This window comes from Gymnoscopelus braueri, assembly GCF_963280865.1.
Source record: "Gymnoscopelus braueri genome assembly, chromosome: 4".
NCBI lineage: Eukaryota > Metazoa > Chordata > Actinopteri > Myctophiformes > Myctophidae > Gymnoscopelus > Gymnoscopelus braueri.
The window spans coordinates 41066465-41085219 of record NC_137605.1 but is presented as its reverse complement, the minus strand read 5'-3'; the positions used below and the strand labels follow the sequence as shown (position 1 = coordinate 41085219).

General features: G+C 41.9%; 1 protein-coding gene across 1 annotated transcript in view; it reads right to left on the bottom strand.

Annotated features, from left to right (window-relative positions):
* LOC308084575 (dolichyl-diphosphooligosaccharide--protein glycosyltransferase subunit STT3B-like) overlaps positions 1-18755 on the bottom strand; it is a 62131-nt gene that overhangs the window by 26672 nt on the left and 16704 nt on the right. Inside the window, exons 2-3 of the mRNA XM_080427287.1 lie at positions 4890-4998; positions 2338-2625 (exon numbers count right to left, since the gene is read on the bottom strand). Of these exons, the coding sequence (XP_080283413.1) occupies positions 2338-2625; positions 4890-4998 (397 nt within the window). The remainder of the gene's footprint in view (positions 1-2337; positions 2626-4889; positions 4999-18755) is intronic.

Below are 18755 nucleotides of genomic sequence, written 5' to 3'. Positions count from 1 at the left end.
GCTCGGCTCAGTGACAGATTGTGCTGGTCAGCGACTGTAATCTGCAATAGTCAGTTGTTGAATGTGTGATGTGGAGTCTATTCAGCTTTAGCAGACTCCTAGTGTGTTCAAGGAATTAGGCGATAATGCAGATACACACAAAGACACAGAGTGTGTCAGAAAGCAATGGAGGCAGAAAGAGAGGCAGAGAAACGGAGGGGGTGGGGGGGGGATGTGATCCAAGCCGTAGCTAGGTCATGTGGGGAACAAAAGAAAGTTAGACATGGACAAGCGCTATCTCCATTAACCTCCACCATTAAATAGAGTCTGTTCATTCCGTTCTGTGCCTTTCCGTCCTAAAGGAGACATGCAGCTTGCAACTGCTGCTTACCAAGCACGACCATGTGAATTATTCATCACATTTCTCCCTGTAATGGCCTGTACAGAGGAGAGCAGCGTGTCCTATACATCTTTACCTTCCCTATCACACCCCGAGAGGCTCGGTTAGCGGGCTGGTTCTACCGGAGGGCCTTAACGAGGCTAACGAGGCCTGACTTAACGAACACGCGGTTTGGAGCCGCTGTTGGTTGGATGAGGCTGCAGATTAGGATGAATGGTCGACCTGAGCCAATGAGACGTATCGGATAAGGAAGCGAGGGATGAAATGAAAGCATGAAGAGCAGAGGGATAGAAAGAGATGGATAGGAGGGATGTTATTTAAGGTTCTGCTGATAGCACGGCTACTCTGTCTGCCCAGGCATGATGCAACCTGTCAAGATCTTTGGTTTCTGTGTGCATGTGTGGAAAACTTGAGATTTATGGCTTTTTCCAGCTACATTGAGGAGATTAAAAATTCATCTTCATATGGAAATAATGTTAAGCTATTCCCCATCCATCCAAATACCTCCAATCACCAATTACTTAGGGAGCTCAATCCCTTTTATTAAATTTCAGTGGCACATATATGAAATGCCATGGTTGATTAAGTTCTGTGAGAATAAAATTAGCCTACATATCAACATGCATAAACCTCTGTGGACCAGTATATTGTATGGAGCTACGGTACATGTATAGTAGGAGAGCGCTTGGGTTTGGTCTGGGGAGGGAAAAGATTCTCTCAAACATAACTCACATATAGCATCCTATGATCTTAAGTTAAATGAATGTCTGGTATTATCCAGCATCTCTCCAGATTTGAATATCTAAATATCAAAATCCGGCTTCTCCATGGACTTGAAACTGGCTTTATCGACTCATGGGGTGTTTTGTGGCATTGCTAACAAATCAACTTCTAGTATTATTAGTAATAATGCTCACACAGAAAGTGACCTGTTCCCTTTTTACTGCATGGTTGCTACAGTATTTCTCCACACCTGATAGGAACAAGTGGAACGTTTCAAGCTACACGTTTCAGCTACAAGCCAAGGAATGGTCTGGCAGTCAGTCAACAAAGACACTGACATTTCTATGTACACACACCTACCTACCTACCTACCAACCTACCTAAATACCTACATATCGACAGTATATTATATACAAAAAAGAAAGACGGCTGCTCTACTTCTACTAGTGTATGTGTGTACTGTGTAGCAGTGTTGATTTCGTCGACTAAAACTATGACTAAAAATGTTCGTCGAGTACCTTTTTTCACTGACGAAATTAAAAATTAAGCTATGATGACTGAAACTAAGACTAAATATATTGGCAATTTGGTCAACAAATAAAAACTAGACAAAAATGTTAAGGAGGGGCTTGTGGAGAAGAGATCCAAAAGACAAGACATTTTATGTTTGGTTGCGCTTGGGTGTTGCGCTCTGAAAATAGCCGATCTACAAGCTCACAACGCGTCACAGAGCTTGTAGATCGGCTATTTTCAGCATGCAACCAAGTGTAAAATCAGCCATTACGACGCCATCTAGGCCCGCCAAAATACATTTTAGTCGACTAAATCAACTGTACATTAACTCTCTCAGTGCCAGGCCCCGAGTTATCCCGAGTTTTAGGGTTATACCCTCAGTGCCAGAACGAGAAATCCCGAGTTTAAAAAATATATATATTTTTTTAATGTTCAGAACCCAAGATATCATTATCTGAAGATTTGCAGCTCCATCTGCAGCTCCATCCTTTTTTTTTTCTTTGAAAAAAAAAAAGAAAAAAGTTGGCAAACTTCGCAATAATTTTTTTATTTCATTGGCACTGAAAGAGTTAAGTCAACTAAAATCTTATATTTAGTCGACAAAAACTAACATTTCAGATGACTAAAATATGACTAAAACTAAATGAAATTGTATTCAAAAGACTATGACTAAAACTATATCAAAATATGCTGTCAAAATCAACACTGCTGTGTAGCCATACCCAGAGGTAGTAGGTGAACTGCAGGGCGAAGATGGCGATGCCCTCGTTGTCGAAGGAGCCGGCCACCGAGCGGGAGATGTAGCCGGGCACGATGGCGATGAAGCAGGCCGCCAGCAGCCCGGCTCCCTGGTTCCACAGCTCCTTGGTCAGCAGGAAGGTGGAGATAGAGGTGAGGCCGCTGAACACCGGCGCCAGGAACACGCACACGTCCCGGATGTGGACGGTGATGTGGAGCAGGTTCAGCACATAGTGGATGAGACCCGCTGTGACCATCAGCCCGGGGTACACCTGGTGGACGGACAGGGGGGAGGCAAGGGTTATTTAGGTGCAACTAGTGATGGACGGTATGGACCAAATACCTTGATATTGTAATGATTCTTTTTTGAGCGGTGCAACCGCTCCTATAAGAGGGTTTAGGACCCATCCGTGGCGAAAGTTTTTCTTTCCGGCGTGAAAATTTGTCTTTCACTGTGACGCCATGCTGTGGAAAACACGCCCATAGGCTAAGCTTTGCAATCTTTGCTGTGATTGGCTAGCGAGACACATGATGAAATTAACTTCAAACTTCGCAGACGCGCTGTGATTGGCTAGCGAGACGCATGATGAAATTAATAATAATGTAAAAAATGTAAGCACGTCACTTCGCAGGACGTGCTGTGATTGGCCACCGGGTGCATGATGAAATTAATAACTCATAAATAGCACCGCTCACTTCACACTGGGTGTGATTTTTTTTCTCTCTTTCTCAAAATAAAGACGATAGAAGATGTTTAAGGTCACAACAAGTTGGGCACTTGTAGAACTGCTACTGTCACTATAAAAATTCTATCTTGTTTCATATCACGATATTATATATGTAAATATATAGATACATACACCTTATTAGATCTGCTACTGTCACTATTGAACATCTATCTAGTCAAGCACTTTGAGATTTGTGAAATTGTAAAGTAAGTTACAAATAAAATGTATTATATATTAATATTAGTCTCATATCATGATATCAATATACAGTATATACCTTAATATCGATTTACTGCCCAGCCCTACAGTAAGTGTAACGATTCTAACCTTGGAGGTTTGAATGTGTGCGTGCAAAGAGTCTGCGCATGCTAGTTTGTGGGAGAAATCTGTATTCCAAAGATCAACCTTCCTCTCATATAGGTTACACAGTCAGTTTCATATTGACCTTCCTATATTGAAAGTCAGCAGACAGACAGATAGACTGTAATATCTTTCTTCACTGCAATCCTGGAATCAAATACTTCCATATTCACTAGAGAGAAAACCCTCATATGAAAGTTAGAGCTTCAAACGAAAAGAGTGCGAGTAGAAGGGTGCATCAAAGAGACCCTGCTCTGTGAAGACAATATCCTCCAGAATTACACTTGCCGTTGTGGCCAAGTGCAAGAGTAAACCCCGGGGAAAGATTAGCTTCTCATGACCGTTACGGTTACTTCACCGATTTGTGTGGAGAGGATCTATCTAAGTGAGTTAAATAAAAGACAGGAGACACACAAGATGAGTGGCAGGGTAATGGTGTGTTAAAGTGACCCCGGGCTGAGTGTCCTTTAGGGATTTATGAAGATGGATCTACTCTATGCATCTTATCCTGGCTAACTTATTGCCTCCCCCCTTGTACCCGTTTCACCAGCCAGTCAAGCAAAGGCTTCATGTGTTTATGTGCGAACAGTATGTGAGGAGATGACTGAGAACTTATCACTGCCTGTGACTCTCGAGACATTAAGCACAGTGTCGTCCCTGACTGAAGAGTTTATTGGGCCAGTGTGTGTACACAGTAATCTTATCAAAATGCAAAGTCCACCTGCAGAAACATCTCTTGTTCTCTCGATAGTAACTTTTTTTGAGAACTAAAAGTTAATTAGGTCTCTACTGATCATTCCCTACAAGTTTGAAAATGCAGTTAATCAGTTGTCAATTTTGACCTCGACAGTGACCTAGAAGTTTTCAACCCAAAGATTAATCTTCTCTTCAGGAAAGCCCATTTCTTTGGGTCGGCACCTGTCAGCGGGGAGAGTTGGGAGGGAGGAGTAGGACGAAGGCTCTACGTCCTTCTGGTGGGGGCTCCTCACTGGCAAGTGAGTCAGTAAGATACGACAGCAGTGACAACAAAGAAATGTGTGTGGGGAGGAATCAATTGGCATAACGACTAAATTGGGGAGAAAAAGGGGTAAAAAACTATTGGCTACTCTAAATTTAAGAAGGAAAAAAGATTTAAAAAAGGAAAGTTTCAGGTTTCAATCTGCCCATCTATTCTCAAGTTGTCTTCTTTAGAATGGAACACACACACACACACACACACACACGATTACAATACCCAAGCATGCATTGCTTCAGGCAGGATAATAAGGACCTAAGAAATGGTTGTGATAGAGGTAGATGCATGCATACACACACACACACACACACGCGCTTATGGTATTCCATCATATCCGATGCTGACTTCTACTTCTATTTTTGGCGAGTTCACACACACACACACACACACACATATATATAGTCCTACGAATGCTTGCACACACACTACCTACCGTGCCTCCAACGATCCTGCCCAGAGGGTACCAGGCTCTCTCATCAAACCAGTTGAGGAACGCATAGAAGCCATTGGTGGTAAGGTGATGGGTGGCTCTGTAGTTGAACCTGCAATGTAGACATAAGAGAGGAAGGATTATTGAGAGATGGCAGAGCAAAGGAATGATCCAAAATGATTAACTTGAATCCACATTTGGCCACATACAGTAGCTTAATTTGGTGGCAATGTGACATTTCAACTAATTCATAATTTGTGTGTGCCTTGCTGAAAAGGTCAAAACCTAGAGACATGAGATAAATTGTACATTTCTGCAATTTGGCTACATGAAAAGAAGTCTACCTCAAAAGGGAACTCAATTTGTAAATCTTTTTAACACAAACAAGATTTTCATCTGACTTGACCAAAACAGTACTGTGCGGTTGTGAAAAGTATGAACACAGTGTGGGGTGCCGGGTGAAATGTGATGGCATAAACTGATTGACAGATACAGCAGTTTAACTACTTACGTCCTAATTCAAAAACAAAAAAATCAAAGGATTTCCGAAAACAGCGATCCACAAGCTCATAAATAAATGACATGCCCAAAATAGGGACACCAGGGTTAAAGTGGTTTATCTTTCATCAGTGTCAGAGAGCAGTTAAGTTTCAGAAAGAAAAACTGCTGAAACTCGCCGCGGGGGACTTCAAAGGCTGATGCTGCCGGTAAGCTGATGAAACCACAGCAGCACAAAGGATGGGGAGAAAGCTCTGCAGACGGACCCTCATTAGCATACTGTAAGCCAGTGGTTGAAATAACAGAAGCATAGATAGAAGCGATATAGACAGTGCTGCTTGATCAGGCTGCTGTAAACAGCAGGTGGCCTGAAAATCACTAGCAGTATCAGCAACACTGATAGCAAGCAGCTGCCAGCTGGAAGCACTTGGCATGAACTACAATCATTGCTAAAACAGAGACATGACAACCAGAAAAAGGTTCACAGCGCATAATGGTATTATCAGTCGAGTATGTGTGTGTGTGTGTGTGTGTGTGTGTGTGTGTGTGTGTGTGTGTGTGTGACGTGTGTGTGTGTGTGTGTGTGTGTTTTAGAGACACATGCAGCATGTCACAGTGCCGTCACGATCATGAAATATTAGTTGACGATTAATTGTCATGTAAAATAATTGCAATTAAGGATCTAATTGTTTATTTGTAGGCATGTAACGATTTATCGTAACTCGATTAAAATCGATTCAAACTGGTGACAATTTAAATCAATTTAATAAAATGTATCACGATGCAAAAAGCAGAGGGCACGTGAAAAAGAGAAGAAAATACAGGATCTTTGCTACTTTATTGAAAAGAGGATAAGAGAAAACACAGTATTGTAAAAAGAAAAAGAAAAGAGAAGAAAATACTGGATTTGTGATTGGAAAACAATAAAAGATTTTTCGGTAATTTGTCTGGAAAATAATTTTGTGTTTCAAAAATCGTATCGTGAACCTAGTATTGTAATTAGAATCGTATTGTGAGTTGAGTGAATCGTTACATGCCTATTTATTTGGCTTTGAACATTGGAACATACATATAAATAAAGATTTGCCTTTTAGGCTTTGTAAGCAAAAGGCAAATATGACAAATAATTTGGTACAAAGCAGTGACTGGCAATGACTGGCAACAAATGACATCAAAATAGTTCAGAACAGGCCATGCATTTAATAATTGTATTTGTATACCTTTAAAATGTTTCAAAAATAGTGGAACTAGCCGATCTATTAGGATCTATATGCATCATAACGCGTCGGATCGCGACTTATCCACATGAACCCTATTGTCCCTATTCTGGACACGACAAATAAACGAAATTTGTGCAAATTGGCGAAACATTTCAGATCTACAAGCTCAGAACGCATTGTGATGCTTATCTTCGGCAAAGAGATTTGGTGTAGGGGGAAAAAAGGAGGAGACCAAGTATAGATCCTTAGACAACCCGGTCAACATGATGTTTTATCTTTTGCAAGAAATTTTGATAATAACTAACGTACATCTGGGCACTGAAACCACATAAGGCTCTCATTGCGGTGCTTGAGAAGACAATAATGCATAACATTCCAACAGAGTGGTAGCCTGTGTAAGACTGCAGATTTGACCATGTATCTGTCCGACTTCCTGGCCCACGGGAGAGATGACACGGCAACATTTCCGAACAAGTCAAAGTTAACGTTTCCATTTGGCGAGCATGGCTTTTTTTCTGAGATGTACTCAATTAGTGTGATGTTAGGAAAGGTCTGAGTCCACAGCTGTCTAGAATAACGTCATAGACAAGCTGCCATCTGCTGTGCTGAGAAATAAATCATTGTTTGCTAAGAGGACCTTTCGGGAATCTTCGATAAACTTGTTTGCCTCCACAAACCCTATTGTGATCACAGCTAACAACAGACTCAGAGTCAGTACACAGTACACAAGCATCTATTACTGATGCAGCCACAAAGACCCCATTCCCCGACCAGCTTCCCTCCTGCGAACGTGGCCGATTGTGTTGTGTATGGACGCTCGTCCATGCCGCATGCACCGGGAAGGATTCGAACCCCTTGTCTCCATGGTGGAGAACTTTACTCCAGCGCCACTAGAGCGCCCAGAGAGAAAACGTCTGCCACCTTTCTCCTGTTAAGACACTTTTCGACCTTGCTGTACTTCTTCAACTCTATCATCCACCCACATCTGTCTGTCTTCTCCTTAGCGGTGAATGAGGCCAGCACAGCCTTGAGTGAAATTAGGCAGGCAAGGCAACAATAAGGTGGTCTCATGGGTATGACTATGCCATTGTGCACATCCTGAGTCTAGCTAGCCTCTGGCCTTGAGCATGAGATGCTGTGCAGCCAAAATTCCACTTTCTCCTTCAGGCGGGCCACCATACAGTACTACTGTACAAACGTGGACTGGACAGAGGGCTGCTGCTAGCCATGAGCTTGAGAGATACCATTGCTTCAGAATGTTTGTCCCCAGAGCTTTTCAAGATGTATTAGTGTCCCGCCATGAAAAACAGGAAAGCCACAGTGGGAGTGGGGCATATGACTTGCTCAGCTACATCAGCAGTGAATATGTTAGGTATTTGTGTGTGTGTGTGTGTGTGTGTGTGTGTGTGTGTGTGTGTGTGTGTGTGTGTGTGTGTGTGTGTGTGTGTGTGTGTGTGTGTGTGTGTGTGTGTGTGTGTGTGTGTGTGTGTGTGTGTGTGTGTGTGTGTGTGCATGCGTTAATGCTCACTCTCATACCGTAACTCATACCGTAAAGTGTTTATTAGGCCTTTTGTAATTCCTGCCTCTTCAGAGCCCCAGCAATTGTTCAGCATTCTAAAGCTAGGCGCTCAGCAGACGGTGTGAAAAACCTCATTGACTCACTAAATGACTCAAATCCTTCTAGCCCAGGACCCAAAATGAATAAAATATTATCTTTCTCCTTGGTAACAAGCTCATTAAAACATTACTTGTCATGTGCAGCCCTACCAGCAGCAACAGAGAAACAGTTCAGGTACTCATTTGGGTCCAGAACATTAGTTTCAGAGTGTCACTGTAATATATTGTGGCTTTGAAAGCTACGAAGTTAAAAAGTGTAATAGCTAGCTAGGGACTGCAAGATGGGCTTTTGATTAAGTCACATCCTCTGGCACATCCTCTATTATCTTGATCAATACATGCTGTCCTGCAACATAAACTGATAAAACAAAACTAATGAGATAGGACGTGTCACTCCTGGCTGGGATGAATCCAGTAAATTATTCAGCCTTAGCCTATAGGGTATATATATAATGAATGGAAAATGCTCAGTGAGCCATTTGTATAAATGTAACTAGGGCGACAGCGTGTTGTTTTCCCTCAGTTCTTTACCAAAACAGAAAACACCTAGAGTTAAGGGCATGCATTAGATATTTTTTGTAGTAATATCAGTGCCACTACTAAACCCATCTCAAATCACCATCATTAATAAGTGGAGCTCTCCAGTTTAAAATAGGGCGAAGAGTATCTGGAAATGTCTAAGCACCAATCATCCTCTAGTCAACCTGTGCTGGCTAAATAAGGATCAGCTACTGTGTATATAAATGAGATATTTGTGAATAATTCACCCACATGCAGCTGAAAGCTTTAATGAAGTAAAAGCTGAACGATGATATGGGTTAGTTGTAACTCCTAACGCAGGACACAGAGGCTGCTCTGAAGCTGTGCCCACACACACAGTACGCTGGTAAGATACTAGATACCTGGCTTGATTCCTGACTAATCATCAGTGGTGGAAAAAGTACTCAATTATTTTACTTAAGTAAAAGATAATCAATACTGCAATATAGAAATACTCCGTTACAGGTAAAAGTCCGGAATAAAAAATGTACTCGAGTAAAATTACAAAAGTATTGGCATCAAAATGTACTTAAAGTACCAAAAGTAAAAGTACTCATTATGCAGAAATGGCCCATTTCAAGTTTTCAAGTGCATTTAAAAATCTTTTGAAAATAGCCGATCTACAAGCTCACATGTGAGCTTGTAGATCTGCTATTTTCATTTTTTTAATAATCAAAATCTAGTAACTAAAGTTTTCAAATAATTGTAGTGGAGTTGCTCCTGTATGTCCATGCTGCCCTGACAAAGATCCATAGGTTATCAAAGTGTAGTCCAATAAAAGTTAAACATATGGAGTTGTTTTCTCTACTGATATTGGCCTGTGAAACCTGTATTCACTGATGTCATTTAATTGCCTTATTCACTTGGTGCTCCAGTCTGTGCCAACAGTCCCCCCCTGCCTCACTGACGCCACCTACCCTTTGTGCCAAATTGCTCTGCCGTACTGTGCAAAATAGCAAAAGGGACACATAACAGTCAATGCTGTGGGTGGCATCACATTTTAATGACCTGTCGCCCATAACACAATATTTTTCAAAGGCCACGCAGGGAGCCGCTGAGCCGGCAGCATCTGCAGGGACATCACGCACCCTGCAACTTCAGAAAGCCTTGTGTGGGAGCCCAGCACAGCGGGACCAAAAAACACACAGCCTCTGAAGAGATGGCAGGAGGTGGCAGGAGGGAGGCATGCACACGCACACATACAGTGCAGCTGTTGTCTGATGCAAACCCATACACACTGACACTACACATACAAGTGTGTTGCCCAACTGACAGCCACAGGCACATAACACACAAACACACAGACACACACACGACTGGGAAGCTTACAGATTGATATCTCTCTGCAGATAAGCCATTTTGATATATGAAACCATTGATTTATACCACAGGCCAGCCACACAGTAACGTCAATATAACTCGCTAAGTGAGCTTTTTGGTCAAAATTGGAGTCTTAATTGACACTGAGGAATTCACATAAAGTTGGTTCCCACCTTTTCTTTTATGTAAAGCGACCTTGGGTACTTAGAAAAGCACTATATAAATCTGAGCTATTATTACAGGAGGATTTTGTGCACATGTTCCCTCTTCATCATGATTCTCAATCACTTCCCTCTTCATCACTTTTTCACTCATGTTTCGTCGACCCGCTTCCTTTCTTCATTTCAGTCATTATGACCTACAGTATGTTATTCTCTCCTGTTAATTTCCCCCTTAATTCTGTCTGCATTTTCTCCCTCAATCTCCCTCCCTCAGTGACTTAATCTCTGACGTAATACCTTCTCTTCTCTGCCGGTCCTTCGTGTTCTTCTCTGTCTCAGCCTGTTATCCCAGATGACATGATGTCATCAATGGATATCATGCATCATATTACTGGCTCAGTACCAGCTGAGAAAGTCGCACGCACGCACATGAACTTACTGTACTTTGTGGCCAAACAGCACAGCATCATGCTGCATTGGATTACATGTTTTGATACAGTGCATTTGTACAATTCACACAGCTAACACCCACGCAAAGAAACAAGCAAATAATATGCACTCCTCTCGCTGCTGCTCATAAACAGACAAAAGCAACAGTCTGAGCCCTGTGTTGACAGACCACAGCACTGCTTGGTTGGTAACCGGCAACAAGCTCAATGGTTCTGAGGAGAAGCAATAGGATAATGGTCAGACATTGGCTAATCAGGGTTGTGCCCTTAAAAGGATTCAACATAATGCCTGGAGAACAGAAGAAAAGAGATCAGCCAACATAAGCTGGTGCAACATATGGCCTGCTGTGACAGGCTACATACTGTTACATGCTAGATACTAACTAACCCAGGCTAAAAGGCAGGTTTTTATAGTGGGCAGGAATATATTCCATGTCACACAGTTAATAACTTGTTTGTGACGGATGCTATTAGGCTACTTGTCACACTATGGGATGTCAGTGTTTGTCTGAACAGTATGGGTGGTTTTCAGGCAAAATAAGACCCATTTTGGGCCATGCCACAATCAGAAAAAAGGTTTTGAACCCACGGCATACTGTAGAGAGCCATGGGTCTGTAGTAGGCAGTATAAAGACATGGACAACATTCTGTAACTGTACAACACCGTTATAGCATTTATCTTATTAACCAGTTAAGCCCTATATACTGTACTTCTTCGTACGACGATTAAATGTTTTGAAAATATTTGCCTGTGATGACATGCCCAAAATATCAAGATATCCAGCTACCTACAGTATAAAGCAAGGCAGCACAATGTAACTCGGAAACAGCCTGGGGGAAAGAGAAAAGCTATTGGTCTGCCAAGTTTGGCTTTATTCTCCGTAAGAGGGGAATTCTTCAGACAACAAAATCTATAGCTTAAAAAAAAAGAAACATCATAACACTACAATACAGGCAGGGGTCTGAGGCAAGTGGAGAGAAATAGATTAACTTCCACACACCATGCTGTCTAGTGCATTCAGCTACTAGCCATGCCACCAGAGGAGAGCAGGCAGGGGTCGGAGGCCCTGGGGAGAGATGCTGAGAACATAATGGCTAGCTTGTGCTGCTGTGTTGGCAGCCATAGTGTGTGTGTGTGTGTGTGTGTGTGTGTGTGTGTGTGTGTGTGTGTGTGTGTGTGTGTGTGTGTGTGTGTGTGTGTGTGCGCGCACGCGTGATCAGTGGAGCATGGAGGTCTGTGGTCTAGATTAGGAGACGGGATGAGGCCAGTCAACATGAAAGCAATACTGGTTCAGTTCTTCCCCATGTCTGTCCCCCCAAACACACACACATATGCCTCATTGTAATCACTAGACCAGATTCTGCGCCCGACCACCCCACTACTTTTTTCTTTTGTAAAACCTTATTTCACAGTCCATGAAGTCCATGGTTGATAGGGCTTTCCTTCTGTATAAGAAATGTTTCAATGATCTAAGGTCATGCTGAGATGCAGTCTGGAGAGCACAGTAGAAAACAAAAGTGAAGATACAGCCGGGTTGAGATGAATGTTTATAAAACTGTAGAGATACTTTGCATATATATATATATGCATAATTAACGTTCAAGAATCATTACCGATCCGACTTCACTACAAAAGGACAAAAGGATACACAGGGGAAACCAGAGGCAAAGAAAGGATCACACAAATCCTAAGGTATACTTGGTTGTGAATCGTGTCACACACTAAAGATAGCAGATCTACTAGCTCACAATGCCTCGCAGCGACACATTGCGAGCTTATAGATCTGCCATTTTTAGTGTGCGACGCGATCTGCAAGTATATTACCTCAGGCATAAACCAGACAGGGCTGAGGAAAAGTGAGCTAACTAAGGGGAGGCGAGTTTGAGGAGCAGGGGAAGAGGAGACGGCATGGTGACAGAAGACCACGACAGTGGCACAAAGGCAAACAAGGAAGGCGGTGAGCAGAGGACCAACAAGGAGAGAAATGTGTATTCCGACTTGATGGAGGACTTGCACATTCCCCCGGCTGTGCATAGCCATGACAATCAAAGAGAAGACGCCATAGTGCATCGTGGGAGAGGACACTGAAAAACACCTGTTACAGGAAACACAAAGGCCTATATCAGACTCCTATCACGGTCCAACAGAAACACACAGGCTGGCTGTGGAGAAGAACTCTGCATGAGGGCAGATTGAAAATTGCTGGCGACTCCCCCAGTAGACGGACAAAATAAAAGTAATCCAAGTGAAGCCATGTTTGCATTGTGTCTGTTCTTTTAAATCAGAGGTATTATGTGGTATTATGTGTGAGTTAATTACTTTTTTAAATTAAACAAATTACAGTCCTGAGCAGTGGGCATGGTAGACACTACGTGATGATTAACACATTCACTGCCATTGACGGAGATCTCTGTCATTAACTCTTTGACTGCCAATGACGAGATTTCTCGTCATATTTTGCCAAGGCTCACACTGACAATGACGAGAATGACGAGATTCTGTTTTCGGTGGTTTTACGCTAGATGGCGCTGTTCGCCAATACATGAGCGGCCATTTTATTCTCAGTCACACACAGATCCAGGAGATCACGTGATCGCAAGATCTTCACCATTCACTTCACCATTCACTTCCTTATTATTCGATTTGGAAAAACACCTTTTTCTCGCCTCCCTGGATTTTCTCTGAGACATGCTAAATTCAACGGCCTATAACTAGCAAACGGGGGGTCGCGATGAAAGCACAGAGAAACCCTCCGTGTTTAGCAACGATCAGGGGATCGATCATACTGGAGATAAATATTCTGTGACTAGTTGAAAAGGTAAGGAAAACGAAAAGTCACCAGCAGTGGCTTAGCAAACAATGTTTTATTTCTGTCAGTCAAAGAGTTAACTAAGAGTTAAGAAAAAACATAAAAAGCTGGTGATACAAGGTTTCTGGCCGAAGGCAACGATATGGAGAAAGAGTGGGAGATGCCTTCTCCCTATCCCGTTATTCTTTATTTAACTTAGAGATGAGATGCAGCTCAAAACCAGAGAAGAGAGACTAAGCCAGCTTAGAGCTCAGGGGAAGAAAATAAAATCCAGCTTCACACCATACATATATTTATTGTCATTTTCATCAAATTCTCCAAAATTCTGCATTGTGTTAAGCAGGAGCACGCAGTGGGACTTAATGAGGATGACTCAGGCCTGAGCGTGACTGGCTTATTAAAAAACAATACCCAAGGGTGGGCTTCAGCAGTCAGCACAAATGAACAAACAACTGCCACACCACCACCCCCCGCCATCCACACACACACTGTGGTTTTCCATAAGGAAAATAAATCAGACTGAATATTTTCAGACCAAAGTGACCCAAAACGGTCCACTCGGTTTGCGGTTAGGAGGTATTAGGAGAGATAACGGATCATAATTTTAATCACTGTTCAACCCAGGGCCGCTGACGGAGCCAGGCGCGTTAAACAAACTGAGATGGATTGGGAAATTACCACAGAGAGTGGTCACCCTCATTTATTCAGTAAAATCGCTTCGAGGGGAAGGCTGAAGCAGAGGGCATAAGCCCATAGGGGCAGAGAGACGATACTTTACTCAACGTAAACTTTTCTGGCGAGTAGACAAATGTAATCCCAGCCTGGGACGTGCTCTAATGTAAACCTGTCTCTAGTCTGTGGGTGATGCAGCAAGAGATAGGGTCCTGAGGAGGTTTTTGAGGTTCAACAGTTAGCCATCTAAAATGAATCAAGGTTGTCTACCTGCTAGGTAGACCACCTCCTACACTATAAAATTGACCCCTAAGTTAAGAAGACTCAGGATTTTACAGTATAAGTGCTCTATTATGCATGGTAGATAGGGGTGTCACAATTCTCAAAATCCACGATTCAATATTAAGACCACGAATCAATCCACTTCTTTTTATTTGTTTCACCAGCAGCACTGCCATGGTAGACTACCAAGTCTGATTTGCAAAGAAAAAGAGTTTCTAGTTATATAGTTTCTCAATATGCTTGTTTATTTGAATAACAACAAGTTTTGGTTCCCTCAACACCTCTGCCAAACTGTCACTTGTGTAAACATCATATATGGGGAATATTTCAAGCCATTAGTGCAGGGGTAGGCAACCTGCTGCTCTAGAGCCGCATGTGGCTCTTGGGCCCTCTGCCGTGGCTCTCAGTTACTTGGGCAAAGACGTATGCAAAGGAATAAGAGGTTTTCTTTCTGTTTTTTTTTAACTTTAGGCATAAAGTTAAGTTATTAAAGTAGAGTTATTAGTAAAGAAAACGTGTCGCCCATACACCAGATAAAAATAAGAAACTAATCATTGAAGGAAAATAAAGAATTTATTAATGCTTGGTTTGTTTGCTTTCACCACCAACGTTGCTGGCTTACTGGTATACTAAGCACACAAAAAAAGCTGCTCGAGACAGATTTTTAATCATCTTTAGGGCCAAAAATGGCTCTTTTGATAATAAAGGTTGCCTACCCCTGCATTAGTGGATTCTCAATTTCCCAAACATGTAGTGTGCTGTGATGGTCGAGTAGCTCGGTGTTGCTCAAGGCAGTTAATCATGCATCACACAGCTCTTCAGTAATGCTCTTATTTTTAACATAAGTCAATGGTTTACTTGACGAATGTGCTAAGCTTTGCAATAGACGGACACAAAATACTGCTCTTTTGAAATTGACAAATGAACCAACATAAACAGTAATACTTTTCATACGGAAGCCCACAGTAATTATTTTCCGATGAGAGCCGAGTGAGAAGGTCCCATCTGTTGCGGTCGGAGCAGTTGAATGGTCTTATCGGTCTGACAGAATCCCTGAAGGTAGTACATTCTATGCACAGTGCACACATACAACATACCAGCTGTGCAGTCTTCCCTTGCGCGCGAAATACAGAAAAACTAATGACAGCATGCTTCTTCTGGACCTACGCATGCAAGGGATGAATAGAAAATAAATACTGCAGGAATCGCGAACCTGCATACGTTCATTTCAATCGATTTAGAATTTAAATCGTGATTCGTGACACCCCTAATGGGAGAAAGTGGTTGGACTCTGTACAGCTAAATATACCATATACCAGACTACACTACAGGTGCTGAGCAAGAATTTTAGAAACCAAGTTGTGTTATGACCCTGATTCATACAGCATGCAATTACCCCAAGTGTATTTACTCAGCAATGTCCTAGAACTGTCCCCTATGGGAAATGACTGATGTTGTACCTTGTTGCAGCAAAGAGAGGAGGCATACCAATGGGCACGAACCTTTTTTTTTTTTTTTTATATATCCTTTTTTTATGAATCAAGCAAAACTCATAAAAGCATTGAATAAACTAGATATTGCACTGACTGTACCTCTGACAATGTTATGCAATTGTTAAAATAAGCCATTTCCACGTCAGATTGATAGCACAATATTTGTTCAGTGGCAAATATAGTGTGTTTTGATGTTCGAAACGGTCATTCCTGCCTTGCACCCTGCTACATAAAAGAAAAGGGTTCAACTGTCCGAATGTACCGACATTTTGTTCTTTTTTAAGATTATGATGCAGAAAACACACTAAATATGTTGTATGTAGGTCCATGCGTTTGTAGTAAGACCTACGTAGGCTGTGTATAGACAATTATTTGACATTTCCTAGTCATGTCTGATCATAAAGTTATAATTAATTTGTTGTTATAATACATTTCTGTGTTGCTGATGAGTTGGCAAAACAGGATATTATAGTGCGGCTCAAGTACTTTAATCATCACCGCTGAAATCCTGCATCCTCCATAACTGCAGGGCATAGGGCTGCATATACTTTGTTATAAATACTGTACGTATGGAGTTTGCCCTGTCTGAATCTGCATGGCAAATGAACCCTGCTGATTTGGTGACTTCATGGCCTAACCTCCAGCACCACAATTTCCACTTAAACACAAGAAGATCTCAAAATCTAAATCGACAGATTGCCATGAAACTTGCTCCGTGCAGTCATACTCTGCAGAGGATGAACTCTACGGATCTCATATACATGAATGAACAGGAGAACCTACTGTAACCCCTCTCCTTTTCAAATTCTCCCCTTCCTAGTATATGCTGATTGGTCAGTAAAAGGCAGTAGCGGTCTTGTGTTTATAGCCCCAGCACAGACATGATTATTTAATGAGAAGTTGCCTCACTTCCTCAGCTATATGCTCCAATCCACACACCATAGTGATTTAGTTTCACAAGGCAGATACAGTATGACTTTTATAAAGAGGCAATAACTGCGCACACACACACACACACACTAGGGCATTAACGAATAGTGATTTATGGTATTCGAATTATTCGACCCAAAAGTATTCGAATAGTCGATTATTCGGTTTGATTATAAGAATTTTTTTTCAATGGCATTGATGACTCGACTCAAGGAATGCGAGTTGACGTCACACCAGAGCTCACAGCTGCGTGTCTGCTCTAGAAAAGCCACTTTAAAAAAATATCTTAAAAAAAACATTTTTTTTTCGAATAATCGAATAGTGGTTTGATAGTCGAATAGTCGGTTTGATATTCGAATATTCGACTATTCTGTGAATGCCCTAACACACACAGTACAGGTGCATTCACATTCCACAAAGTACAGATGCCACGCCATGAAGACTAATGCGCGCGCTGTGCACACACCAAGGGTCATGGTGTCTCTCTGGGATGCACATTTTCAAATAATTATTTTTTCTGGTACTTTCATAAAATCCTATGAAAAGGCTGATCTAACAGCAGCCCACCATACTACATTAACAGTAGAGTACAGTCTTCAAGTCACAGAATAAACCTGAGCACTAGATACTTTTTCTGCTCGAGTACAGGCATAGACCACCTTCAGCATACATACAAAGATGTAGAACAAAAGGATTGCACTGCCTCTTGAATACCACTTAACCCTCAACACAGCTTACAACACAGAGTAGAGCTACTGCCTAGTCTGCCTAGTAAACATGGTGTCATTGGTGTGGATTCAAAGCTGACCATTTATTTTACCTAGGCAGGTTAAACATGCAATTAAGTTTAACCACAATTATATGTACGATAGTATATAACATTATTTACATTGCCTTGTTTACAGCCTTGCCAGATGTCAAACACAATGGTATTATAACTGTTTATTCAGATTTTAAGAGAGTACAAAGGGCAATTTTGTACTCTACAGGACCTGCAATACAGATATACCTGCATAGTGCATACACATTGCCAGGCAACATAATGTGTTACTTACTCACTGTGGAACCATAAGCTTATCATTACCTCCATGTCAAACACGTATAACAACCATTAACCTACCCACACCGGAGCACACTCAGCATCATCACCTCCCAGACTGTACTTGGCACGAATACTCATAGTGCCGCACAGGTCGCACACTAAGTTATAGAGTGTTGAGCAGATATTATGATCATACAATTGGTTTAAACAAAAGTTTAAAGTTGACTTTATCGAAGTTTGACATTTATCTTCTTTACATTCGAAGGCTTGCCTAAGTTTAGTTTGTGTTTGCGAGACCCTGCACTAACAGAGGTTCAAGAAGTTATGACCCTATCAAAACTAAATGAACCCACAAACGTCAGCACTGCTGCCAACTAAAATCATCGAGGCTCTACCGTGAACTGTAAAATACTGTACACATCCCCCCCTTTCTGTGTTTGTCATGTTTACAACACTGGCAGTGGTCTGCCTTTGAGTGGTCTGAAGCGTGCACTTTGTCCTCTCATATCTCCCGCTGAATGATGAGGCCATTTTCTTCCATATTTCTGCAGCCTTGGCCTGAGGACGGCTGTTTAGTAACTCATGCCTATCAGCCCCCCCCCTACAGTACCGCCATAAAATGAGAGCCTGACCAATGCCAGATTGTTGGGTCCGATGCCAATCCCATTTTGGGAGAGTCCTAGCCCACAGATAACAATGTTTTGCCATATTTTGTCAAACAGTGCAAAGTTTTCTAATCAATTTTAGTTTCTATTTGAGAACATTTAACCTACTGTATAGGCAAACAATTACATAAAACATTGTTGATCATCGCAACATCAGCGTGTTGTGAGTT